The following is a 27,323-nucleotide window of genomic DNA, read 5'->3' on the forward strand; positions in this document are numbered from 1 at the left end:
GCATTTTTGCATTCTCGTTTTTCAGCGTTTTTTAGCTGTAGCGTTTTTTTAGCTTTTTTAAACAAAATTATACTCTCACAAAAGCATATGGCTCAAAAACGCTGATAATCGTTGAATAGCTGCAATTTTTTTAGCGTTTTTTGGCGTTTTTTAAGCTTTTTTCAGAGTTAGAGTGATTTTACAGCTTGAAAAACTCCTCTCAATACCCACTAGTTCTGGGGGTTTTTTCCAGCCAGAAAATGCCACTGCCTTTGTCTGCATGGACCCATAGGATAACATGCTGGGGAGTCTATTGGATGCAGAAAAATACATCTGAAGCCAAAAACAGCAGCTGCAGAAATGTCCAGTGTGCATGAAGCCTTACAGCTGAAAAGGTCCTCTTGAAAAATCCACTAGCTCTTACTTTTGTTTTCCAGCCAGAAAACGCCCCTGCTAAAACGCTGATAAAAGCCTGTGTGTGCATGGACACATAGGGGAACATGCTGGGCAGTGTACTGGCTGCAGAAAAAATGGCTGAAGCCAAAAACAGCAGCTGTAAAAACGTCCAGTGTGCATGAGGCCTTGGCGCTCTTTGCTGTGTTTTGGCGATTATCTTTAGTAAATCTTGACACAAAAGCTTTTCCATAGTTTTTGTTGGCAAAACGGGTTAGATCTTTCTGTTTGTTAAAACGCCTATTTTCATTATCCTTTGTTGTGCTGCACAACATTTTTGCCTGTAATAGAAATGAATAAATGCATTTTAAAAGATGTTTAAAATGATTTAACGTGTCATAATTGCATATTTTAGTTGCAATAGATTTGTATGAGTACTTAGAAATATGCATATCTGCACGTGTAAACCCTTGGTTCTAGTTACTAATGGCAGGCGATGCAGTGTTGAATCATTTGTCATGTAATTAAAAGCATTGCATCAGTCTTAATCATGGAATGTATCTATATATTTTCATGTGCAGATATGTATAATTAGAAGTAGTAGCTGCTTAGCATAACCCTTCATGCCAGTAACCTGAATGCTATTTAAATATGATATCCTTAGTATATCACAACTGTATGCTCCAGCTTGAAATATGACACAGTACTGTACTAAAGCTCCACAAGACATGTCCTGGAGTAATAACCGTGACAGAAAAAATACCTCAGAACATAAAACTTCATAGACTATGTGAAGGAGAATTATGAATATGAAACTATGATGAATGTCTGTCCCTCAGGGAAGCCACTGCATACTAGACCGCATGTAGACATGACTGAACCTAAAGTATAATATCAAAATGAGCTTCACATTTTTGTTGCATCAGGGGTCATAAAACATTGTAAAACATTAAAAAAAACGAATACAGTTTTTCAAAAATCTAGGTACAGTAAGGGCAAAAATGGAATCAAGGACGAGAAGAACCAGTCAATTTGGTGGAAATTTTGAAAAAAGCTAGGTTTAAGCTTGGCATGTACCTCATGCTTCCAAACATCACATCACTCCTGATAAGTATGGACCTGTGTAAAGACTAGTCCCTGTTCACACCTGTGACATTTGTCAAGTTTCGTCCATTGCATGACAATGCAGAAGAATCCCATTATTGTCTATTGGACCTGTTAACACCTATGCAGTGCGCTTTTGTGTGACTTAAGGCCCCGTTTACACCTGAGACATTTTCTGCTTGAAGCTTGTAGCTCTAAAACGCTCAAAAAGCCAAATCCCATTCAATTCAAGGGCCCCTGTTCACAGCGTTCTGTCGCCTGAAGCTCAAAAAAAAATACATGAGCTTCTTTTTGGCAGAGTGGAGGCAGATTGGGCCCCGTAGACTTTAATGGGAACGCCTGAAAATGTGCAACATGAGCGTTTTATGAGCATTTTGATGCCCATTTTCTGCTCGAACAGCAGTTCTCCGCCACTTATCTCCTCCACCTCTCCTCCCCCCTTTCTATTGGCTAAACAGAAATGCTTGAAGCTGTAAAACGCTTGTACTACACTTCTAATATCGCTTAAAACTCACAAATAAAAATGACTGAAAGTCAGTCTGCTCAGCTGTGAATGCAGCCTGAAGGGTGCAGGATCTTCTTTTGATGTTACATTTGGCCCCCAGAGACTTTGATACGAACACATGGATAATGGCAAAAAAATGCAGACACACACGTGTAGAAGTGTAGATATTCTTTCCACGGGCATTAGGAAATAGTGGCAAGCTTTGTCAATCTAAATTTTGACAGTGTTTTTCTGAAGTTCACATTCATAAGTCATAGGGAATCAGTAGATCTCCAGATGGTGATCTCTCTGGCTAACCTTATACATTCTCTGGCTGATGGGACATGCTGGGGATTGTTTTTCCTCCAAAGCTAATGGTCTACTAAAGGTTGAATGTCACCGATATGTACTCTTTGGTCACCACACAAACAAGAATCCACCAGCTGTGCATAATTTAAAATGCGTATAAACACAAAACAAATGCTACCATACAGTGAGACCAATATTTTATAAAATAAATAAATATCTTTTGTTGCCGCTAAACCACTGTCATGTGTTCCCACATCCAAAAAATAGTTATATCAAAGGTGTAGGGCAAAAATTATGATATTTGTGCAATCATATAAATAAATTATTACTATGAATAAATGATAGAGTTCCTTAAGAGTTTTTTAAGTCTGTATTTACCTTGCAATGTCATACAATGTGCAGAACCGAGTGTTTGTATGTATAATATGAATCCTTGCATCATTCAGAGAATAGTGTTTTCTACCTAATGTAAAGTGAAATCTTGGTAGTTTAGGTAGAAAATATTGTTCTCTGGAGGATACAAGGATTCATATTATACGTACAAACAAACAAATGGTTCTGCACGTGCTTCACATTGCAAGGTATATGCAGACTTCAAAAAATCACATAGATCCTTTTTTTCATCTTTGGTTTTAAGGAACTCTATCATTTATTCACAGTATTAAATTATTAATATGATTGCACAAATATTGGGATTGTTGTGCTACACTTTTGATATAAATTAAAATGCAAGTGATGAGGATTCATGCATAGATGTGAATATTTTATGGCTGTTCAGTTTTTACATGACTGAGGTATAGCAGATATTATGGCTGCTTTACCTTAAAACCCAACCTACATCTTACAAACTATAAAACAAACGACACCAAAATGCATTTTTGGTTAGAAAGGCCATAGCAGCCATTTTATTAAAACCAAAATTACAATTTTATTATAAAATTACATAATAATTTGTTTTTAAATTAACTGAACAGTAATGACCCAAAATCAGTACAGTGACTAAACTTGCCAACTAACCTCATCAACGTCTAGGGCAGTGTTTCTCAACACCGGTCCTCAGGGCACACTAACAGGCCAGATTTTAAGTATTACCTTGGGGAGATGCAGACTAGAATACTGCAATCAAATGATATCACCTGTGATATATTTCAGTTTTTTTGCAAACCTGGCCTGTTAGTGTGCCCTGAGCACCGGAGTTGAGAAACACTGGTCTAGAGTCTTGGAAGGCAACTTGTATTAACCAACTGGCTGTATCTACCATCAAAATAGACTTCAAGTTCCTCAGCCGCAATGACACCGGCTCGAAGACTATTACTATTAAGATACCTGGATACAGCCGAAAGACTCTCAACCATTACTGTCTTAAATTGTTACCAAGGTAGGTACACCCATACCTGAGATGGGCCCCACCCCTCCTTTTCCACCCTTTTAAACTGTCACAGCCTTCCAAGACCCTGAGACCCCTGTTAACTGCTATGACAAAAACTCCTGAAATTCGACAATCCTGAACCATAATCGCCCCCAATCCATCCCCACCCTGGGTAACCCCTTGAACAGCAGTACCATATAAAAGGGACACTACCAAACCCCAAAAACAGGAGTAACTTTTAAGGGAGGGAGTGAGAAGCTAGTTCCACGCTGTCCTGGCCCTGACTGGCTCCTAGGACCCCAGTACCACCTCTTTACTCTCCCAGTGACTCCATCCTGCCTCACCCTTCCTGTCTCTGTTCAAAACTGAACAGTTGTCTACACCAAAATTATTTATTTAACCCTGCGATTCTCCCATCCTTTCCTGCTAACCCAGTCATGTCCGGCCTTCCGCCTAACGTTGTCCATCCAGCTCCAGGCCTCTTTCTTGAGTCTGAAGAAATTCAGAGCCAGGCCATCCAACCGCTCAACTCATGGTACAACTTTGAGGGGTTCGTGTTGCTGCTTAGTGTGGTGTGAAAGGACATATCTTATATCTCATATCCTACAACAAATTATGCCCCTCTGAAAAGGATATGTTATTTGTCTTGCACTGTGACCAGCTGTATTCTAACTTGCTTCACTCTGTCTGTATTTTGACCAGTGCAACTTTCTTGCTTTTTGTTTATCCCCTTTTGGCACAGTATAAAATTGACATATTCCCAAATGTTAATTTTCTCAGTTGTACAAAGTTTGTAAGGGATTAACAGTTGCTCTAATGGGTCATTCCAAATTCCAATAGCTCTGAGCTGCAGAAGCCGCTGTACTGATGACTGCAAATCAATCTCCAGGTGGTTTGAATGCTTCCTATATGTACAGAGGGAGGAGCCTCTGGTAACTAAAATAGTAGCTGTACAGCCGTGGCCAAAAGCTTTGAGAATGTCACAAAGATTTATTTTCACAGAGTTTGCTGCTTCAGTGTTTTTAGATGTTTTTGTCAGATGTTACAATGGTATACTGAAGTATAATTACAAGCATTTCAAAATTAAGTTTATGCAAAGAGTCAATATTTGCAGTGTTGACCCTTGTTTTTCAAGACCTCTGCGATTCACCCTGACAATCAACTTCTGGGCCACATCCTGACTGATGGCAGCCCATTCTTGCATAATCAATGCTTGGAGTTTATCAGAATTTGTGGGTTTTTATTGTTCTCCTGCCTTTTAAGGATTGACCACAAGTTCTCAATGGGATTAAGGTCTGGGCAGTTTCCTGGTCATGGACCCAAAATTTCTATTTTCTGTTCCCCAAGCTACTTAGTTATCACTTTTGCCTTATGACAAGGTGCTCCATCATGCTGGAAAAGGCATTGTTCATCAACAAACTGTTCTTGGATGATTGGGAGTAGTTGCTCTCGGAGGATGTTTTTGTACCATTCTTTATTCATGGCTGTGTTCTTGGGCAAAATGGTGAGTTAGCCTACTACCTTGGCTGAGAACCCCACACATAAATGGTTTCAGAGTGCTTTACTGTTGGCATGACACTGGACTGATGGTAGCGCTCACCTTTTCTTCTCAGTACAAGTTTTTTTCCGAATCGGAAAGGAGATTCATTTCCAGAACTGGGTGACATGTTTTGCAGAATATCAGTCTCTCCCTGATGTTTTTCCTGGAGGGATGTCCTGGTAACTAGTCAAAGCGGTATTAAATCCAAAATGAAAAATGTAATCTATTGAAATGTAACAGTTAATAGATGTGGGGGCTGCATTCGTTTTCTTTTTTTGGCTTTCATCCCTCTGTTTATCCTGCTGATCTAGCCAGTAACACACCACCTGTATTAAAGTGCCCTTACTCTGGATGGAGGCACTTTTAGCCCGCATTCACACTGCAGCGGCACGACTCTGTACTACTTCGGGGGCGACTTGTGAAGTCCCGTGCACCGCAGCTTCGGCGCGACTTGCACGGACTTCATATAATGAATGTCTATGCAAGTCGCTCCAGGCCGCCCCGAAGTAGTACAGGACCCTCTTTCTAAGTCGGAGCGACTTGTGTCGCTCCTATTAGAACAGGTCCTGTAGCAGTCAATGGACCGTGATGGACCGCGACTTGTCAGGCTGACAAGTCGCCTGACAAGTCGCGGCAGTGTGAATGGAGCCTTAGACATCAGCATTGTCAGTCTGGAGGGAGGGAAGTGATAAATGCACTAGTAGATTTAGCCCCGTTCACATTGGAGCGATTTGTCATGCAATTTGACAGGTCAAATAACACAACAAGTCGCATCCTATTGCCGGCATAAATTAAAAAGCTACATAAATTAAAAGCTGATCAATGTAAATCCCCCTATCAATGTAAATGGTTTGCCTGGATCCTAACTGCTACATCTGCAGGACAACTTGGTTTGTTGAAAGATCACGGTCACATCACAGGAAAAAAAGCTTTGGTAAATCTGGTTTGATTTGCTTTGACCTTCGCTTCACATTTTGGGTCCCCTCATCTTTGAGATAAGCATGGGCAACCTTTCTCTTTATCTATACTTCCACTGAATGAGCAGTTGTGGAGATTACATACAGGTAACAGACTAGGAGCTTGCGTTATCAGTTCCATAAAGAACTAGCTTTGATTGATTGCCTTCTAATAAATGAAGCAATTTTTACAAGGTTCAAAATTCTTCGATGGATAATTGCCTCCCCATATCAGATTTTCATATACATAGGGGCCAATCTGGCATAGATGGCAAGCACATGATAAAAGATATTGCAAGCTGAGCAAATATTTGCCCTATTACTCACTTTAGCTGAGGAAATGCTGAGCAGCTGGTAGTAGTGTCATTTATAGAGCATTTACGTTAAGGTAAAGATGCCTTTATGATAGATAACATAGGTGACTTTTGTTTGGTGATATTCAATGCTTGAAATGAGATCAAACACTGAAAGCTGAATTGTTAAAACACCAGTATGATTCGACTTGTATTTATGAGGAACAGATATTTGCTCAGAGAAAGGAAACGACAAGCTTTTGGCCTATTTTCCAAACTTGCCAGTAACCTTTTCCAAAATGGCAGAGCATATGGGTGTGGATTGTGCTCTTTGAACCTTCTAAGCACCACCTGAATTTGTTTGAAACACTGGATTCAGATGATGAAGTTTCAGTGTTTAAAGGCAGGCAGAAGACAAAGGACTAGTCACCAGAGTTGCCTTTGGTCCCTCTGCAGCTCTGATCTTTTCCTATTACTGACCTACCATGCTTTGTTCTGCACTGTCTGTGTAGAGACGGCCATGTTGTTAGAGACCGGGCAACACGTTGCCCTGTACTTTGGTTCGTGTAATAGCCAGTGGGGGCATGTGCTGATTGGCCAGAGGGGGAGCCAATCAGCAGGTCCAGGGGACGCGATGTCCACCAGCCACCCGCGATCACACCCAATAGAGACAGAATGGTGGTCTGCCTTGTAAACAAGGCAGACCGCCATTCTGTCACAGATGAACACAGGGATCCTATGTTCCTGCTATTCGGGTACATGGATCTCTATGTTCATCAAGTAAGTTCATTCCCCACACAGTTAGCAAGCACCCCTAGGAACACACTTAACCCTTTCATCGCCCCTGGTGTTAACCCCTTCCCTGTCAGGGCCATTAGTACAATACCAGTGCATATTTTTAGCACTGATTAATGTAGTAAAAATCGCTGATCGCCATTATTACTAGTAAAAAAATAACTAATACACAAACTAATACACAAACCAATCAATATACACTTGGGATTTTTTTTACCAACAATATGTGGCAGAATCCACATGAATGATGAAAAAATTTGATTTTTACAATTTTTTTTCTTTTTTTTGGGCTGTGTTTTATGGCAGAAAGTAACAATAATTACTTTTTTTTCAGAATTGTCGCATTTTTTTGTTTATAGCGCAAAAAATAAAAACCGCAGAGGTGATCAAATACCACCAAAAGAAAGCTCTATTTATGGGAAAAAAAGGACATCAATTTTAATTGGGTACAGCGTCGCACGGCTACGCAATTGTCAGTTAAAGTAGCGCAGTGCCGCATCGCAAAAAATGGCCTGGTCATTAAGGGGGTAAAACCTTCCAGTCCTTAAGTGGTTAAGGAAAGCATTAAATATGTCCATGACGTAAGGGCCTAATTCCTTGTTTGTTTGTTTTTTCCATACAGCTTTAAGGCCCCTTTCACAATTGTGCAACCTAAAAGTTGCACAATTTTGCTGCTATTTTTTGGCGCGATTTTGACCTGACTAAGCAATGCCTATGTCTATGGACCTCAAAACGCATTCAAGTTGGACTAAAACAGTCCAGGGACTAGTTTGAAGTCGTTGCAACTTGAAGTTGCATAGATATGGAAATCATGGGGTACAACTGTCATGCGACTTTGCAATCCCAAGTTGCAGGACATTTCGCACAAGTGTGAAAGAGGCCTTAGTTATAATATTTTATGTTTTTTCTTCTTTTTTTTTGTTTACAAACTATTTTTATTAGTGTTTAAGAAAACTATTTATTTTTTTTTTGTTAATATTCTTCTTCCTTTTTTTTTTTTCACTTTTTTTTCTGTGTGCAGTCTTAATTCTTTTTAAGCACAACATTGTATAATGTTATTTTTTGCAATATGTTGCAAAAATGTGTTTTGACTTTTGCTTTCCTAAAATGCAAAAGGTGTTGCATATGAAAACAAGAAATGTTCTTTATAATTAGACCACACACTGTGACACGTTCTGAAGTGGTTTATCTCTGCTTTCTACTTAACGTGTTGGGTGCCCTTTAGAACGCCAGGCTGGATTGAAGTTTGGTTTACCTCCCAACTGCAGTTTCAAAGCATTGATATCCCCACCCTAAACTACTAGTCTGTGTAAACTTAATTTGCTATTGAAGCTATCATTTACATTTTTTTGTTCTGTTTGCTTTAGTGACATGAGTAAAAATACCAGCGATAACCCCAGCATTGATTATATTATTTTTACTACAAAGCTCTGCCTGCCAGATGCTGTGAAACTATTAAGGAATTATTTTCTCTTTGTGTCTTTGCAAATGTTTGTTGTAAAGAGTCATCATAAAAGGTTATATGATACAGGTGCATGGTCTTTAGGGTAAGGCCTTATGTACACTGCAACTTGTAAACGGACGTTTTTGAGCAGTTGGGCGTTTTTTTCAGAAGCCCCTGAACCCTCCTCTATGTTATCTTATCTGTCCATGTACACCGGGTCATTTACAGTCATTTAGAGGCAGTTGAGTTCAGTGTCGTTTTTTTGGAAAGCAATTATTTGCGTTCAGGATGTTCAGAACGTGTGTTTACCGGCGTTTCGAATGCAAAAACGCGACTGAACGCGATTACCCGCGTTTAGCGCTCGCGTTTTTTCATTTTAAAGGGGAATAATTTTTTGACCTCTAGAAACGGTTCTGAGCGCAAACGCCTGCTAAACGCGGCTGCAAACACGACACAACGGACCTTTTAAACGTTCTTTAAATTCCAGCGTTCAAGGGACTTTTTAAAACGTCCCGTGTACATGTAGCCTAACCGTGGTATAACTTCAGGTAGACACTTGTAGCTGATATCTTGGTATAAATTCATGTAGACACCTGTAGCTTATATCTTGGTATAACTTTGTGTAGACACCTGTAGCTGATATCTTGGTATAACTTCATGTAGACACCTGTAGCTGATATCTTGGTATAACTTCATGTAGACACCTGTAGCTGATATCTTGGTGTAACCTTATGTAGACACCTGTAGCTGATATCTTGGTGTAACTTCATGTAGACACCTGTAGCTGATATCTTGGTGTAACTTCATGTAGACACCTGTAGCTGATATCTTGGTGTAACTTCATGTAGACACCTGTAGCTGATATCTTGGTGTAACTTCATGTAGACACCTGTAGCTGATATCTTGGTATAACTTCATGTAGACACCTGTAGCTGATATCTTGGTATAACCTTATGTAGACACCTGTAGCTGATATCTTGGTGTAACTTCATGTAGACACCTGTAGCTGATATCTTGGTATAACTTCATGTAGACACCTGTAGCTGATATCTTGGTATAACTTCATGTAGACACCTGTAGCTGATATCTTAAGGGAGGGATCCGATGAGCATTTTCAGTGCTATAAACTTGAAAGGGGGAGAACTAACAAAGAGAAATACGTCAGTTTTGTGGTGTAATTATTGGTACATGCAGCAAATTATCAATGTTTTAGGACATAGAACTTGTAGTGTGGCACTAGCTACACCATATCATGTGAAAAGTGGTATGTGATAGTTTCTATAATTGTCTGATAAGGAACACCAAAATAAAGAAGCACCTGCGCCAATCTTTTAATTTGAAAACAGTTGTAAACAAATACACCATTATCTGAGTGGCATAAATACTATATTGAGAAAGGTCAAACAGCGAGGTTTGGGGGTGTATAGACAGCCAGCAAGGTACAGCAATGCAAGAGGAATAGGAGAAGAACGAAGTTTAGGATGATCCTATTGGAATTTAAATTTGTGCCAGAATTTTGACACGCAGAGAAGTGAGAGCACTCGTATGTGGCGTACCACCATAGCACATGGGACATATTATCAAATCGTTGCACGCCACTTTTAGCAAATTAGCGCACTAGTTAAGTGGGCATATGGAATTGGCACATTTTTCAGCTTGCATCAGTCTTTGCTGATCCCCCAAGATGTGCAACAATATGTTACAATCCTCTGTGGTCTTGCGACATCTAATCAGATGGACACAGGATGGATGGACAACAGATGGATTTCTTGCTACAGGATGGATGGACAACAGATGGATTTCTTGCTTCTATGACTGGGCCATAGAGCTTACACCTAACCATGGAATTTCTTTGGAAGCATTTTGGTGTTTGTTGTCAGAAAGAAAACCCAACAGCATGACTTGGCATATCGCTAACAAAATAAAGGCAGCAGTTACATTGTAAATGCCAAGTCAATTGCAAAGCAAACGGTCAGTCTGACATTATAAAATGTCATTGCAAATAAAGAAGAGGTAGATGTCAAGGCAAAACAAAAAAGAAAAGATATTCGTTGCATCTATCTAATACACTCGCAGTTTCCCAAGTGTTTGTTCTTTAAAAACACTGCAAACACATAAAAATACATGTTGATCTGCCGGATTTCGTGTGCTTCTAACTTCATTTTTGAGCTGACAGCACAGGTGCCTTTTCTGCAATTATTGAATCTCTCCCATTCATCCAACCTTCTCTCTCCCTCTTCACATGCATTTATTAATTTCTTTCCCAGCAAAACAGTGCAGCTCCCATGACTCACAAAAGCCTGCCAACACACTATGTGGTAGGAAATGGGGTCCTGGGAGGTGTAGTTCTGGGGGTGTGCCTGCATCAATAGAAACAAACTTACTACCGAAGTGCCCCTGTAAAAAATAAATTTACAAGTCCGGTAATGATGTGACAGGGGTAACACAAGCTGTTTGTTGGTAAAGGAACAAGGTAAAAGAAAAATTATGCTGGAGCATGCTCCATACCTTTTTTTCCGAACAGGGTGCCTTCAGGTGTCTTCAGTGGTTCCTTGGCACAAAGCCCATAAATTGTATACAAGCCAGCAGGTGGATCAAGCCTGCCTTTTATAGTTACACCAAGCTTTAGGTTTTTATTGTGTACCAAAACAACCTTCTAGCCGCTGGCGTTGTGCAAAACCAATGATGTCATTGCTTGATAAGGAGGACGTTGGGCATCTACTAGGGATGCACCGAAATGAAAATTCTGGGCCGAAACCGAAACCGAAAATGCAGGATGCCCTTGGCCGAAAACCGAAACCGAACCCGAAAATGACTTTTTCCCACAAATGAGATAGAGAGAGAGAATAGTTGATAATTTATATGTGGCACATTTATATCCAGAAAAAACAAGTCACCAGTGACTTGAGAGAACATGCTGGGACTTGTAGTCCTGCAGCTATGAGAAACTGATGTTGAATGCTATACTGTTTCTATAATCACATCATCCCTGATATTAAAGTCATTTAACAGGAAATTATAAAATGAAGCTAATTACACCAATGAGCATACTTGTCACTGATATGATAACCCAGCAGAGAAATGAGTCTCCTATAGGCAGACAGACAGACATCCTTTATCAGTATGGAAGGGAGAGAGAGAGACAGAGACCCCTGCATTAAGCTATTTCTGGGAAGTCAGGAAGGAGAGGTGTCGTGTCGTTTTTTTTTTTTTTTTTTGTACAGATCTCTTCTTATTGAACTGTATGGGACATGCAAATGAAATGCATAATTATGATGCAGGTGTTTACATAAAAGCAAGGGAATTGTTTCAGTGATAAACATGTGTGCGGGGCTTACTGTGAGCTCATCAGTGCAGCAATGGCTTAGGCTGTGTGGAAGTGCACAGAGTATCTTTCCCATGGTCTCCCGGATAGTGGTGTTCATTAGCATCAAAGGTTCTGCAAATGGCACTTTGAAAGGCACCACTAACATTAATTGGTAAACAGGATTTTGAAGTGACTAGTGATCTGTTAGACAGAAATGAATATGTCTTATTATTAGAATGTGTCACCTGACATCAAATTTACAGCACCCATTCCTGGTTTTTGTCTGACTATTCTGCTAAAAAAAACCAGTTCTGATCATTTTCTTTTGTGTGCGCTGCTTGAGCAAACCCAATATTTTTCTTGTGCTGGGTATATGTGAATGAGGCAGTGCATGCACTGGCAACTCTCCTGATCTAACAGCAGGTGGCATGGCTTTTTTTTGTCCTAAGAAAGGAATTAGAGACTTGGGATGCAGCTGTCCTATGTCTAGCTCTGCTCCTAAACCCCATCAGAGTGGGGGAACTGTCTCCCAGAACACAATGTGGGTGCAGCCTCTTCCCTCACATTCCCAGGAGCACCCTCAGCCCACTAACTTTCACTGCTAAACCTTAGGACCACAGCAATAGTTCTGTTAAAATACTTTACAGCACCCATAGCCAATGCTTATTGCTGAGAGAGAGATAACATTCCTCCTCCCTCGGCAGCACACAGCACCAGAGCACATGAGAGAGAGAGAGAGATATCATATTACCCTCCTCGGGAACACTGAGCACACAGCACCAGAGCACATGAGAGAGAGATAGAGATAGCATTCCTCCTCCCTCGGCAGCACACAGCACTTGAGAGAGAGATAACATTCCTCCTCCCTCGGCAGCACACAGCACCAGAGCACATGAGAGAAAGATAGATATTACCCTGCTCGGCAGCACTGCGCACATGAAGGAGGAGGTGGGTGGATCCATTCTGCAATAGGCACAGGGGGAGGACGAGGATCCTCCTCTGCTGTGCAATGTGCATGCTGGGTTTTCTCCTCGGAAGTCACTGGACGGAGGAACAGAGCAGTCAGTGGAGATACTCGTCTGACAGGGAAGTGAATGGCTCACTTCTTACTACTATTTGCAGCCATACATTTTCGGCATCTTTAACCCCTTTTCGGCCGAAATGGTATGGTCCCATTTTCGGCCGAAAATTTCGGTGGCCGAAATTTCGGTGCACCACTAGCATCTACACAGCATCCTCATTTGTCACTCCCCTGCACTTCTCCATCAGCACTGGGGTCCATATTAGCTGAGTGAGGGCGGAAACTGAGGGAAAAGAGAAACATTGGGCTTACTAGTCAGTACCAGTGTACAAATTGTATTTGTTGGGTGTTGTACATGTGTGGATGTTTCTGTGTCATATCAAACTAGTAGTTTATTTTTTTACATTTTAAAATGGGGTACCTCAAAATTGTGCAGAATTTTAAAGAGTGCCTTTAAAAATAGGTTGAAAAACACTTCTCTAGCCATTTAAGGACCAGGCCTATTTCTGACACTTGTTTACAAGTAAAATTTAGTATTTGCTAAAAAATTACATAGAACCCCCCAAACATTATATATTTTTTTTAGCAGAGACCCTAGAGAATAAAATGGGGATCGTTTCAATACTTTATGTCACACCGTATTTGCACAGCAGTCTATCAAACGCAATTTTTTGTGGGAAGAAATACATTTTTTTAAATAAAAAAATAAGAAAACAGTAAAGTTAGCCCAATTTTTTTCTATAATAGGAAAGAGAATGTTACGCCGAGTAAATTGATACCTAACATGTCATGCTTCAAAATTGCGCACCTCGTGGAATGGCGACAAATATTGGTACCTAAAGATAATAAACTCAGTAGAAGGATCACAGGCTAGGAGCCTTAACGTTTTGAAACTCTCCTTTTTCTTTCTTGACAGGTTTATAAAGGCTTATGTCAGATGGGCAGTTCTGCTGCAAGCAGAAAATTCCCAACAGTAACAAGTTTGCTAAGACCTATATTGCCTCCTCCAGGAGTAGGACTAGGCAGAACAAAAAACACCTGGCTACGCCCATGGGCCGTCCTCAGCTTGGTATATAACCCCCCTCTCTGCTCTAGGTAATCAGTTTTAATCTGTCTAGTCAGGAGTAAGGACCTAGGCTCCTGGCTGGGATCTCTGGTCCTAGCAATTTTTTTCTCCTTCCTTACATCCTTTTTGTTTTTCCTCTCGGGAGATCTACAGTCAACTGCCGGGCTGGGTGATGGGCTGGATAATCTAGACCAGTGGTCCCCCCAGCCCAGCCAGTGAGCGTGTGCAGACTGCAGCTTTGCGCTAGGTCGGCCGTGACATGGCCTCATGGACAGAGGCTGCCCCGCGAGTTAAGCATCTCTCAGGGCCTCATGCAGCCTGGCTTGAGTCTGAGTCGCAGCGGTCCCTTGGCCGACAGCTCCCCTACTTTGGTGGCGAGGATTCTGTCTGGAGCATTACCTGCACCATAGAAGGGTAAGTACAGTCCCCCCTCTCCCCAATTGGCAGTTTTTTGGGGTGGACGCGGGTAACCACCTTCCTGTAGGTTCCCTCCTCCCATCCTTAAAACTCCCTCAGTGAGCTAGGCTTCCCCCACTACCCCCCCCCCCCCCCATCTGGACCTGGCGTCCCAGGGCAGAGGATGCAGCGGAGACTCCTGGGGTCTGGAGGGGTCCCAGTGTAGGAGATCCCTAGGTGCATGCCCCACTGTTTGCAGTGTTGGTATAGTGCAGGGGGGTCCCAGTGCAGAGACCAGTGCAGAGTGCGCAGTGGAGTCTACCCTAACGTGTGTCCTACCTTCAGGAGGGGGCCCCCTTGCAGAGAGTGCAGAGGGCACAGGGAAGATCCTGGCAGCATGCTGTTGCTGATGTTTCTGTAGCCCGATGATGTCACGGGGCCATTAGTCTGGCTGGTCTCCGGTTGGTGGCCATGTTTGTGTAGCCCAATGATGTCACGGGGCTATTTTCCCTTAGTCTGACCGCTCTCCGGTTAGCGGCCATATTTGTGTAGCCTGATGATGTCACAAGGCCATTTTCCCCTAGTCTGGCTGGTCTCCAGCTGGCAGCCATGTTTGTGTAGCCTGATATTGTCACGTGGGTCATTTTCCCTTCGTCCGGGAGATGCTGGAGATGACCAAAGCCTCGTGGGTATGCCGATGCTCCTCCTCTTCCTTTGCCATATGAACAGGGATGGCGTACATGGTGATGCTGGGTCCAAATTCTCTGTGCTCCTCCGATCGGTAGGGTGAGTCCTTGGGGTCCCTTTTATCTCTCTCTCTGCTGATAGGTACCCTGAGCCTTGGGGGGATCCTTTAGTGGTACCAAAAGATCGTTTTTGTACTGCAAGGTCTTCCTTTCCTTATGGAGCCTCAGGGTCACATCTCCCCTACTGACCCCCTGCTGCCCCCGTTGCACTGACAGTGGTCCTGCAGTCCTTAGTGTCCCGGGTGGAAGTGGCGTGTGGGCAATCCCCCGCCTTTCCCTGCTCAGTCTGTCACTGCAGTGCATGAGACTTTAAAAATGGAGGATGCGGCTGATGTAGCCATAGACGTGGCTGTTTTGTTTGGTATGCATAAGTCACCTTGCACGCCAAAGGTGTTTCCTTATGTGCCTTATTTTTACAGGTTTTCCTGTAAGGAATGGGAACAACCAAAATTACCCTTTGTGGTCCCCAAAAGTTTTGCTGTAAGTTACCTTTTTGAGGAGTCACTTTTAAAAAAGTGGACTATTCCACCAGTGGTGGACTCTCCTGTTTCCAGGTTGAACAAAGCTACCATGATCCCAGTAGAGGAATCCCCGTCCTTTAAGACAGGAAAGCAGAGGCTGTGGCACGCAGCATGTTTACTATGGCTGGTTCGACATTGCGGCCAGTCTTTGCCTCAGCCCTGGTGTCTCAGACCCTAACTGAATGGGCCAAGCTTTTGCGCCAGGGCCTGGGGGGTGAGCAGGTCCCTGCTGCTTATGTTGATTTAGTGGACCAGTTGTTCCATGGGTTGCAGTTTATTTGTGTTGCAACTTTGGATACAGCTCCTGTGCTGTCCAAACTTTCTGTTTCAGCGGTGGTGATCAGGCGCGTGCTGTGGCTTAAGAATTGGTCCGCAGACCAAGCTTCTGGGACAGAGAATAAGGGAAATAGATCTTTAAAATCTTTCCCGGGAGGTTCCAAGCATCCTTGGTCTGGTAAGCCTAGAGCTAGCTTCTCCAGACCCGCAGACCAGACTCCTTCAGCATGAAGGTCTGCACTCACCCATTATTGGGTTGTGGGGACATCTTCACTGGTTTCTGGCCTCATGGACCTCCTTCATGAATGTCAAGGGGATCCACAAAATGATTATTTCACTTTATTGAATACACAGAAAGGGGGACAAAGCTTATCCATTTCAGGTTTTTTAGGTCCCGAGTCTCCTTGTGCGGATTTATTCCTGCAAAGGTTCAGGTGATGTCCGAACTACCTAAGGACCCCCCTATCCCTGTCCAGGTAATTCATTTATCTAGGTCTGATTTTAATTCTTCCACTGTGCAAACTTCAGAAACCACAGGCTGTAATTCACCGACTGCTGTCACACAGATAGTTCTTCTATTTTGCATACAGGTTCTGAGTCCAGTGGTATCCACCTTTTAAGACAGTACTGTTTGCACAGTCCTACATGCAGCTCCTTTAGCAGGTTCGGCTCCTCAGTAGGATCCTGATTGTTCATGGTGAGATCACGGGTTCCTCTGGCAAATGCCGCAAATGTCCAAGGGCCACTGTAAGGCCAGTATCATCGTCGGCTCAGGCTTCTTCTGCAATTCCTGCGAGGAATCAAGGGCAAGGATCTTCCAATCAGTCTGGTGGCCATAAACGTCCCTTGGGGGCTTCCTCACAGAGAAGACCAATTTCCCCAAGGGCTGATCTACCATCCTGCTTTACAGTCGCTGGTTTTAATGGCTTAGCTATTGAAAGCCTGGAGATAGAGGTCTGTCTGGATCAGTGATCCCTACTATGGTGCAGGCAAGGAAGTCATCTTCCAGTAAGATATACCATTGTACGTGTAAAGCATACATTTCTTGGTGTAAACAGGCTCTTTTTGTCAAAGCAGCTAAGGTAACCATGTGAACAGAAGCCTACAACTCCACTTGTGGCCAGATATTGTGCAAATATTTTACATTTAGCCAACAAAAAGAATAAAACACATTTTACGCTGTATTTCTGAACATACCAAAGAAAATATTTAAAAACATTGCATATTGTGTAATTTCGGTGAGATACTTTGTCTCCATCATTTTAATAATGAGATAAAATAAAGTGAGTCATTGGTATACAAGTGTTATCTCAAAGCACATGAAATGTTATACAACGCATGATCTTTAATACCTATCAAGCCAAGGTCATATAAGAGAAAAGTCGTTCAAGAAAATGCCGCTGATGTATGCTGAAGAGGGCAGTGACCGACAGTAACCTTACAATTCCATCCACTCAGAAAATAGCAGTGTTCCTTTTGGTATTGCAAATGGACTCTGTGCCAGGAGCTTCTTTTGGCATTTAATAAACACCATCCGAGCTGACTGAGTGCCAAGAGCTGTGTATTATTTTTTTCTGCTGTCACTTGTATCATAAATGTGCATCCTGATGGACATATAATCATGAGACTGTTCTCTTATTTGCCTGCTATTGCAGTATTGGGATTATATGATGTAGTTTGCAATAGTGCCAAATGACCGTGCCTTACAGGCTGTCCAAACAAATAGGGAGAGAAGAAATATGAAGACTTATTGGAGGCTATGTGCTTTTTAAACGTGCCATTTAGAAATGTGAATGCAGGGGTAAAACCAGGTCACACATTGCTTTTCTCTTGTTTGCAGAAACTGCAGGCTGGCCTGGTGATATTTAAATATGACAGATCTTGTCATAGTAGTATTGGGGAATGCCTCAGTCTCAAATCTTACTGTCATGTCAGATACTTTTAGAACTTGGTCCATGCCAGGGAATTTGCTTCCATTAGCCTTATGATAGTACAACATCAACATAAAGAAATGCACTTTAGTTGTAAGGCCTCGTACACACTAGGCATTTAGCCCCTGTGCATCAGATTCTGTTTTTTTTTTTATTTTTGTGTAGGTGGCAAGCACAGGGGCACCGTTCAGCCTGACTGCTGGCAGCCTGTAAAGCCGGTTAGATAGGGCTGGATGGTGCATCAAGCGGTGCTAACATTTAGGGTAGTATACACCCAGGGAGGAATGCCCGCAACACAAAAGTATCATGCACAGAAAAATAAATGCCTAGTGTGCATGAGGTCTAAGAACCACACATGATGTGAAGTGAATAGTATTGGATAAAATATGCTTTGTCTTTATAGAAAACCTGGGCATCATATGGTGAAGTTTGCTCGATCCACAAAATACCTATGATTCTTTTTTGAGTATTGATGGCCAGCTGTGAATTTGTTTTTCTATCTTTAGGGTACCATCACACTGCTCTGTAGCAAAATTTTGCTGTGTTTCAGATGCTTTTCTGGTGCGTTTTTGAGTTGCCCGCGCCTGTGAAATATGGAACTCAAAAATGCACCAAAAAAATGCAAAATCGCAGTGCTTTTTAAGGCTGCATTCACACCTTGACGTTTTGAATGTTGGGCAGATTTGCCATGATTCTGCCCGCAATTTTAAAGCACCGAGGTGAATGATAAATTGCATTTATTTGAATGGTACCTAAAATCACTGAGCGGTTATACCCCCCATTGTCGCGCGATAAATCACGGCGACCCGCATCACGTGAAGCATGCCGCCCATAAGTAGCTCCTGAATTTATTTTGGGTGACAAGCTTTAAGCAATGCGGGTTGCCATGATTGCAGCGCGTTTTATCGCATGACAACCGTGGCAGAGCCGCATGGCAATTTTAGGTGCCATTTAAATGCAAATTCAAAGAAAATCTAACCATCCATCCATGTCTTCATGCTTTATTTTGTTAAGAAATCACTTTGAAAAACTTGTAATAAGAGAACCATGACAGACTGCCTTCTAAAAATGGCAATTTCCTGGTTTTGGTGCCGACTATCTTGCTTTATTCAATACTCCAAGGCACTGACCTGGAACTAGTATGCAAATATGCAGCTTTTCCTTTGGCTTTGTTGATCTGTGTGCTTGTTCCAGGTCAGTGCCTTGGAGTATTGAAGCTATTGGGTCAACATAACAACCAGGTACCTAGAATTTTCAGGAGGTCCGCAATACAAACCTTCATGTTTCCCAAATTTGAACCATAACATTGTCATCCTACTAAATTCCCGCAAAGTGGGTTATTATTATGAAGCTGACTTGTATGAGTGTTCACAATAACACACGACTGCGCTTTATCACTTCCTTTTCATGGCGTATTTTTGCCTTGTAAGCTAAGTATTGTTTTTCGAATGTGTGTCTGTCAGCAGTGAATTTTGCAGACATGTCTTACTTACAAGGCTGCAGCCTGAGATAAAATGTTTATAGGTCTGCTCTTCATTAGAATCTTGTTCTGTGTGTGCCAGGCTAATATTTACTACATACCAAACTTCTGCTGTTATTTGGGTCTCGGTGTCTATTTAAAGAGATCTGTGACTCTGTACAGATCTGCCGAGTCAGGGAAAGCGGTTGCACAGCTGCTGATAATCCTAGTAAACACATATAATCTATACTCTGACATGACTTCTGATGTTTTCTTGTGAAATTTTCATATTCACAACCAGATCATATGCCATACAATATGCAATCAGAGGATAAACGTAGCACGTTGTGTAGGACAGCTCTCTTCCTTCCACCATAAATTATACTTTCTTCTTCATTATATTTTTTCACAGGAAGGAACAATTCTGCTTATAGGACTTGTTTTTAATAATGAAAATAACAGTGATAATGTAGAACATGAAATAACTCAACACAACCAATCAGATTTCAGTTTGCTACTGTAAAATTGGTTCAAAATAAATTTTCCTTGCTTTTTATTGCTTATATTTCGCATGTTGTTCATCTCATAGAATAAGGCTTCATTCACACGGTTGTAAAGATTTACTGATATTATTACGTGTTTTCTAGGAGAAAAGTTCCTGTGTAATGATCAGTAAAATACTTGCATATACAATGAGGGAAACAAGTATTTGATCCCCTGCTAGTTTTGTATGTTTGCCCACTTACAAAGAAATTTTCAGTCTATAATTTTATTGGTAAGTTTATTTTAACATTGAGAGACAGAAAAACAACAAAAATAACCAGAAAAACACATTTCAAAAAAGTTATAAATTGCTTTGCATTTTAATGAGTGAAATAAGTATGTAATCCCCTATGAATCAGCAAGATTTCAGGGTCCCAGGTGTCTTCTATACAGGAGCACTCCCAATCTCCGCTTGTTATCTGTATAAAAGACACATGTCCACAGAAGCAATCAATCAGATTCCAATCTCTCCACCATGGCCAGTACCAAAGAGCTGTCCAAGGATCCCCTTGTCAGGGACAAGATTGGAGACCTATGCAAGGCTGGAATGGACTTCAAGGCCATTGCCAAGCAGCTTGATGAGAGGTTGACAACAGTTGGTGCGATTTTTCGCAAATGGAAGAAACACAAAATAATTGTCAATCTCCCTCCTTCTGGGGCTCCATGCAAGATCTCACCTTGTGGAGTTTTTAATGATCATGAGAACAGTGAGGAATCAGCCCAGGACTTGTCATTGATCTCAAGGAAACTGGACCATAGTCATCAAGACATGACTGGACCATAGTCATCAAGACAAGTCGTCAAGAAAACGATTGATAACACACTACGCCATGAAGGACTGAAATCCTGCAGCGCCTGCAAAATCCCCCTGCTCAGGAAAGAACATGTACAGGCCTGTCTGAAGTTTGCTAATGAACATCTAAATGATTCAGAGGAGAACTGGGTGAAAGTGATGTGGGAAGATGAGAGCACTTTGGCATAAACTCAACTCACCGTGTTTGGAGGAGAAATGCTGCCTATGACCCCCAAGAACACCATACCCCATGTCAAACATGGAGGTGGAAACATTATGCTTTTGGGTTATTTTTCTCCTAAGGGGACAGGACAACTTCACTGCATCAAAGGGACAATGGACGGGACCATGTTCCATCAAATCTTGGGTGAGAACCGCCTTCCCTCAGCCAGGGCATTGAAAATGGGTTGTGGATGGGTATTCCAGCATGACAATGACCCAAAACACATGGCCAAGGCAACAAAGGAGTGGCTCAAGAAGAAGCACATTAAGGTCCTGGAGTAGCCTAGCCAGTCTCCAGACCTTAATCCCATAGAAAATATGTGGATATGCTGAAGGTTCGAATTACCAAACGTCAGCCTTGAAACCTTAATGACTTGGAGAGGATCTGCAAAGAGGAGTGGGACAAAATCCCTCCTGAGATGTGTGCACACCTGGTGGCCATCTACAAGAAACGTCTGACCTCTGTGATTGCCAGCAAGGGTTTGGTCACCGATTACTAAGTCAAATACTTATTTCACTCATTAAAAATACAAATCAATTTAGTACTTTTTTTAAATGCTTTTTTCTGGATATTTTTCTGTTTATTCTGTCTGTCACTGTTAAAATAAACCTACCAATAAAATTATAGATTGATCATTTCTTTGTTAGTGGGCAAAGGTACAAAATCAGCAGGGGATTAAATACTTGTTTCCCTCACTGTAGATGCTTCTAAACATGTAGGCTCCATGCACACAGAGCGTCAGAAAAAATGAACTGCAGAGCCTCTCCTAACGCCAGGAAAAAGCAGCTGTAAAACGTACTTTTAGTAGCTTTTTCCATTGGCGTTATTGCTCGTTTGCCACGTTGGCTTTTAGCAGCGTTTTTTTCTGCCTCCATTCAAAATCAATGGTTGCCTAGGAGCCGTCATTGATACGGCTTTCAGTCCTTTGATTTGAATGGAAGTCGCATCACAAGTCTGATCAGGATGATCAGGACGCAAAAAAACTGCGTGGGGGTCCCCCCCAGGTTCCAAACCAGGCCCTTCATGGGGTCCCCCAGAAGTCCATACCAGACCCTTATCCGAGCATGCAGCCCAGCAGGCCAAGAAAGGGGAGGGGATGAGCAAGCGGCCCCACCCCCCTGGACCATACCAGCACACACCCTCAACATGGGGGGGGTGGGTTAGGTGCTTTGGGGCAAGGGGGGCTCTGCCCCAAAGCACCTTGCCCCCATGTTGATGAGGACAATGGCCTCTTCCCGACAACCCTGGCCAGTGGTTGTGGGGGTCTGCGGACAGGGGACTTATCGGAATCTGGAAGCCCCCCTTTAACAAGGGGGCCCCCCAGATCCCAGACCCCCTCCCTATGTGAATGAGTATGGGGTACATTGTTTCCCTACCCGTTCACCCCATAAAAGGCAGTGTATGTAATTAATGACAGGAGACGTTTTGAAAAGTTTATTAAAAATCTTCATCTGGTCTTCTCCGCTCTGGTCTTCTCCCCTCCGCTCTGGTCTGCTCCCCTCCGCTCTGGTCTTCTCCCCTCCGCTCTGGTCTTCTCCCCTCCGCTGTTCTGCTGTTTTGCCCTCCACTCTTCTGCTTTTTTGCCCTCCGCTCTTCTCCCCTCCACTTTTCTTCTTCCTCTGGTCTCTGGTTATGTCTACTCCGGTGTATGCAGCTTATTATATAGCCATTAGGGGTGTGGCCTCCCGGTGACGTCATCGGGAGACCCCGTCCCCTTATGTCACAGATGACGTCAAGGCTGGCTGGTACAGGGCCTGTGGGTCGCTGGCTGGATCGCTGGAACAGTGCCTGTGGCTGGCTGGTACAGGGCCTGTGGATGTGGGTGGCTGGCTGGCACCGGGCTGCTGTGGGTGGGTGTATGGCTGTGATACACTCCCGCGAGACTAGTCCCGATTCCAGACGAGGCTGTCTAAGGCGAGGGAGGCGGCCTAAGAAGGCAGAATAATGTCACAAAAATATCCAGTTCCAGGGCCGGTATCCAGGGCCGATACCGATATATCGGGGAAAGTGCATATCGGCCTTGCTGATAATCGATCTATCCCTAGTTTATATACTTTTGGAAAACATTGTATTGCTCTCATGCTTTTATATTTAAAAAGCTGTATTGATCTCATGCTTTCATATATAAAGAGTTGTATTGATCTCATGCTTTCATATATAAAGTGTATTTCTGTTGTCTTTTACAGGCTTGAAGCTTAGGGACTGCCTAATGGATAATGGGAAATTCACTACCTTCCTTCAGCAAAACATAAGCATGCCCCCCATTGTAGTGGAAGAAATAATGGACGCCGATCTGAAACTGGAACAGGTACTAGAGTAAACAGTTTATACGTATTATTGATGGCTCAGCCCACCCATAAGTGATATTTGAGCATTGCGTGATTCGTAATACATTACAGCACTTGTCATATGCTCATAGTCAAGCTGTGAAATCCTTAAGCTATGTTTTCAAGCTGACACCTAGTTACAAGAAAGTTCATATTGTTTCGCAGATTAAACCAAATAAGGTAGACCGTCTCCAGCTTCTGAATTGTTCATATCAGAAGATAGAAATATGTTTTTTGACACAAGGCAAGTGAAGGGCCTGTGCTTTTAGTATTTTAACTGACTACTAATGATTCTAAAATTTCACGAGCATACAAGACACATATGGTTCAATGAGACACAGGAGGGTTCTGTAGTAGTGGAATTGCTAACAAGCAGTGACACATCACTGATTCTAATGTATTATTTATAAGGCCTGTCCTACATTCATAAAGTACTGGTTATAGTTAAGTTAAAAGCTGCATTCTCGTGAATATTTGTTGGAAACTCCATAAATGCATGCATTGTGTGTATTATAGAATAATACTTGTTGAAATGATTTCCCGTATGAAATCATAAGCAGCATTATTCTATTTATTTCAATGCTTTTTTCTATATAGTCCTTCATAAATATGGATAGGATTGATCTAAATTTACAATGGCCCTAAAACTGCTTTCTTTATTTATTCAGGTTTTGGTATCTGGATTTCAAATTCGAATGAAGGATCTATGCAATAGCTCTAGGCTGGCAGAATATGTTACCATTCACAATGAAGAAGTTGCAAAATTTAGCCAGGCAGTAATCTGTGCTCTTCCAGAGGACAAGCTTAATCTGCTGGAGCATGAGTTCCGTTCCAACATTGATCTTTTGAAGCCCTTAACGGTGAGTAAAACAATGACACGTTCACACTGGAGTACAACAATGGAATTTTAAAGTGGATCTAAACTCAAAAGTTAATTTTTTTTTCTAAATGCACTCTCTGCATTAAGGTAAAAAGCCTTCCAATACCGGTTTCCGACCCCCACACAGGGGCTTGTAGATTTGCTTTGGGGATAAATTGGTCAGTGATAATATAGCCTTTCGTTGTTGTTTTAGGCCCCTTTCACACTCCTGCAACTTGGGACTGCAAAGTCGCCTGACAAGTCTTATACTATGATTTCCAATGAGTACCATTCATATCTGTGCGACTTCAAGCCGCAGTGACTTCATAGTTGTCCCTGCACTACTTTGGTCCGACTGTGATGTGACCATAGACTTCAAGATTATACAGACATTGCTTCAAGTTCTGTCAAAGTCGCGCAACTTTCAGTTTGTACAAGTGTGAAAGGGGCCTTAAAGTGTTACCAAACCCACAACAGTAAAATCAGTCTTTATAATGCAGTAAAGCATGCTTGTTATACTTACTGTGGAACCTAAGGGGTTAATCATCGTCATTGTGTAAAAAAGGCTCTTTGATCCTGTCTTTTCTGATCTTCCCCTTCTACAGTCCCCAAATCATCTGCTGATAGTACAGAGCCTTGGGGGCACTCTGCACATGCTCAGCTTGGAGTGTATTGCTAGAGAGTTTTCTTTTACTTGGGAGGTTGCATATGATGTGGAACTCTCTTCCACAATTGGTGGTAACTGCGGGGAGTATGGCTACTTTTAAAAGACTCATCTTAAAGATCACAACATTTAGGGTTATGGAAAATGAATATGTCACTGACACACACACACACCTACACAGGTTGAACTGGATGGACTTTTGTCTTTATTCAACCTCAACTACTATGTAATCAGCACAGGGCCAATCAGCACTGTCCAGACAAAGGGTCAGGGTTCCTGAAGCCTCATAGACAGTCAGAGGAGAATGAAAACTCCTCCTACAAGCTTTAACCAGACGCTGATAGAATTCACAAGATTGCTATATACTGCTGATGAGAAAAAGTATTTCTCAGTTTATATTTTTTAAATGATGCATTTCTATGTTCTGTGTACTGTAGAAGAACAGATATAGTGAATGCAGGGTCCTGGGTTTAGTAACACTTTAATGAGTTGGGATTCATTTATTTCAAGTAAACAGATTCCATAGGGAGATGTGACTTTGCTGTATTACTAGCTTGGTGCTGTCCACATGTAGATAGTGTTGCACAGCAGCATGAGATAGGAGGGCATGGTGAAATGTGGGTAGTGCAGCGACACCGAGACAAGCGATGAGTATGTAACTAAGGTCACACAGTTTAGCAGTGTTTAGCAATCTGATAAGAAAAATGCATAGCTCACGCTCTCCTCTGGGCATGCGGGATGTAAGAGTAATATTACCCTCTGTGACAGATTCAGATATGCCAGGGCCAGGTGCATGGTATTATCCCAGCTAGTCATTTGTTAATGGTACAGATCACTGCATTGCCTGCATTTTGGTTTCTCTAACCTACTAATTCACGAGCCACCGGATCAAGTAAAATATGAGGAACAAAATAACGCTTTAATCAAATCCAAACACAGAAGTGTTGTGTTCTGCTAGACTGTGCAGTTCTGCCAAGTACATTTTCTCCCTAGTGCCAGATATATATCTGAATTCTAGTGATATGTCAGATTTGTACCAGTACATTGGACAATACTGACCTACTAACAATTGTTTCAGAACTTACATTCAGTATTGCTTTAATAATCTATGATTGTATACTAGCTTTCTCTGTTTCCGAAGAGTTGAACTGGAACTGCGTCATTGTAACACACTGTCACATCTGTATGAAGTTCTGCTAATCAAGTGAAACAGTCTCCATTCAAACTAAGGCTATGTTCACACTAGGCCACACAATAAAATGCAGTGTTTTACTGTGTGGGCTAGTGACAGTGCTGGCTCTGGAAAGGAGCAGTACGATGCATGTTTCACTGCTTTTTTTTTTTACATTTATTTTTTCCTAACTTTATTTAAAGTGCCACGTGCTAAATTGCGCCACATAGCAGGGTAACTTAATGCCATGCGTTTTCCGTGGGATGTTAGTGTGAAAAAAGTGCCCACACTTCTTTTGTGCAATTGCTCTGAGTAGGAAAAAGCATTGTTACTAGTAAGCTACCCTACACCTGACGCACCTAAACGTGCAAAAACTCAAAGGCATTGCCGCACCTCACATTGGTGTGAATGGAGCCTTAGCCTGATCTGAAATATATATAGAAAATATATAAAGAAAGTGCTGAATACTATTAATGTATAAATGTGCCAAAAAACTCAAGTGAATTCATACGATATTAGTCTGGTTTCCTTAGTACTGGAAGATGCTCATCAGTGAAAAGGTGCCACACTCCCCTCTTGCACCACAACTCACCAGAAATGAAGACCCTCTCTGGGTCAAATGTGACCTTAATGGTGAGTACGGAGTCCTGGGTGTAAAGTCTGGGTACCATCCAGAAATCCTTGCTCACTTCAATTAAAAGTAGCTTTTCCTTAGCAGGCTCAGCCCAAATAGAATAAAAAAGATCATAGTGAAGTATTGCTAAAATCCCATTTAATAGCGCAAGCAGCAGGAATACTTACAGGACGAAAATAAAAAAATTGCAGCGAGACAATTACAATGTGCTTCCTGGAACGCCATCTCTCATGCGTTCCACGGAGAGACAGGAAGAGACGTAGGTGGTTATGAAAGCTGGAAGTTACGTCGTACGCCGGTGATACGTCACGTAAATCGGTGATAAAATATATATTAAAAAAATACAAAGCATAAATGAGAATGATTATGGCATAAAAAGCCACAGAGATCACCAAGCACTTGGTTTTCCTGCTAGCTTTGTTGGAATAAGTGAGATAGGAAGTGCTGTTGCGAATGGCCATTCGAGATAAAGCTTCACAATTACAGGGTGAATTTGAGGACATGTTTGCAGGGTAAGCCTGCTAAATTCACAGCACAGTTGTCTCTTGCAGACCACTATCTTCATGAAATAGGGCACTTCTTGCAAAAGACAGAATCAGACTGGGTTCACATATGCAGCTGCGCTTTGCAGTCCGGAATCTGGTGAGTTTCTGTTCACCAGTTCAGGTGCAGTTCTGGTGCAAATTTTTACCTGAATTTGCACCTTTAACCAGACCCAAA

At 42.1% G+C, this 27,323-nt stretch overlaps 1 protein-coding gene across 1 annotated transcript in view; it reads left to right on the forward strand.

Annotated features, from left to right (window-relative positions):
- The window catches only part of ABCA1 (ATP binding cassette subfamily A member 1), a 153,702-nt gene that overhangs the window by 62,755 nt on the left and 63,624 nt on the right, over positions 1 to 27,323 (forward strand). The window contains exons 6-7 of the mRNA XM_082243976.1: positions 23,135 to 23,256; positions 23,944 to 24,135. Coding sequence (XP_082100102.1) covers positions 23,135 to 23,256; positions 23,944 to 24,135 — 314 coding nt within the window. The remainder of the gene's footprint in view (positions 1 to 23,134; positions 23,257 to 23,943; positions 24,136 to 27,323) is intronic.

This window comes from Pelophylax lessonae (assembly GCF_965119305.1).
Source record: "Pelophylax lessonae genome assembly, chromosome: 1".
Classification (NCBI taxonomy): Eukaryota; Metazoa; Chordata; class Amphibia; order Anura; family Ranidae; genus Pelophylax; species Pelophylax lessonae.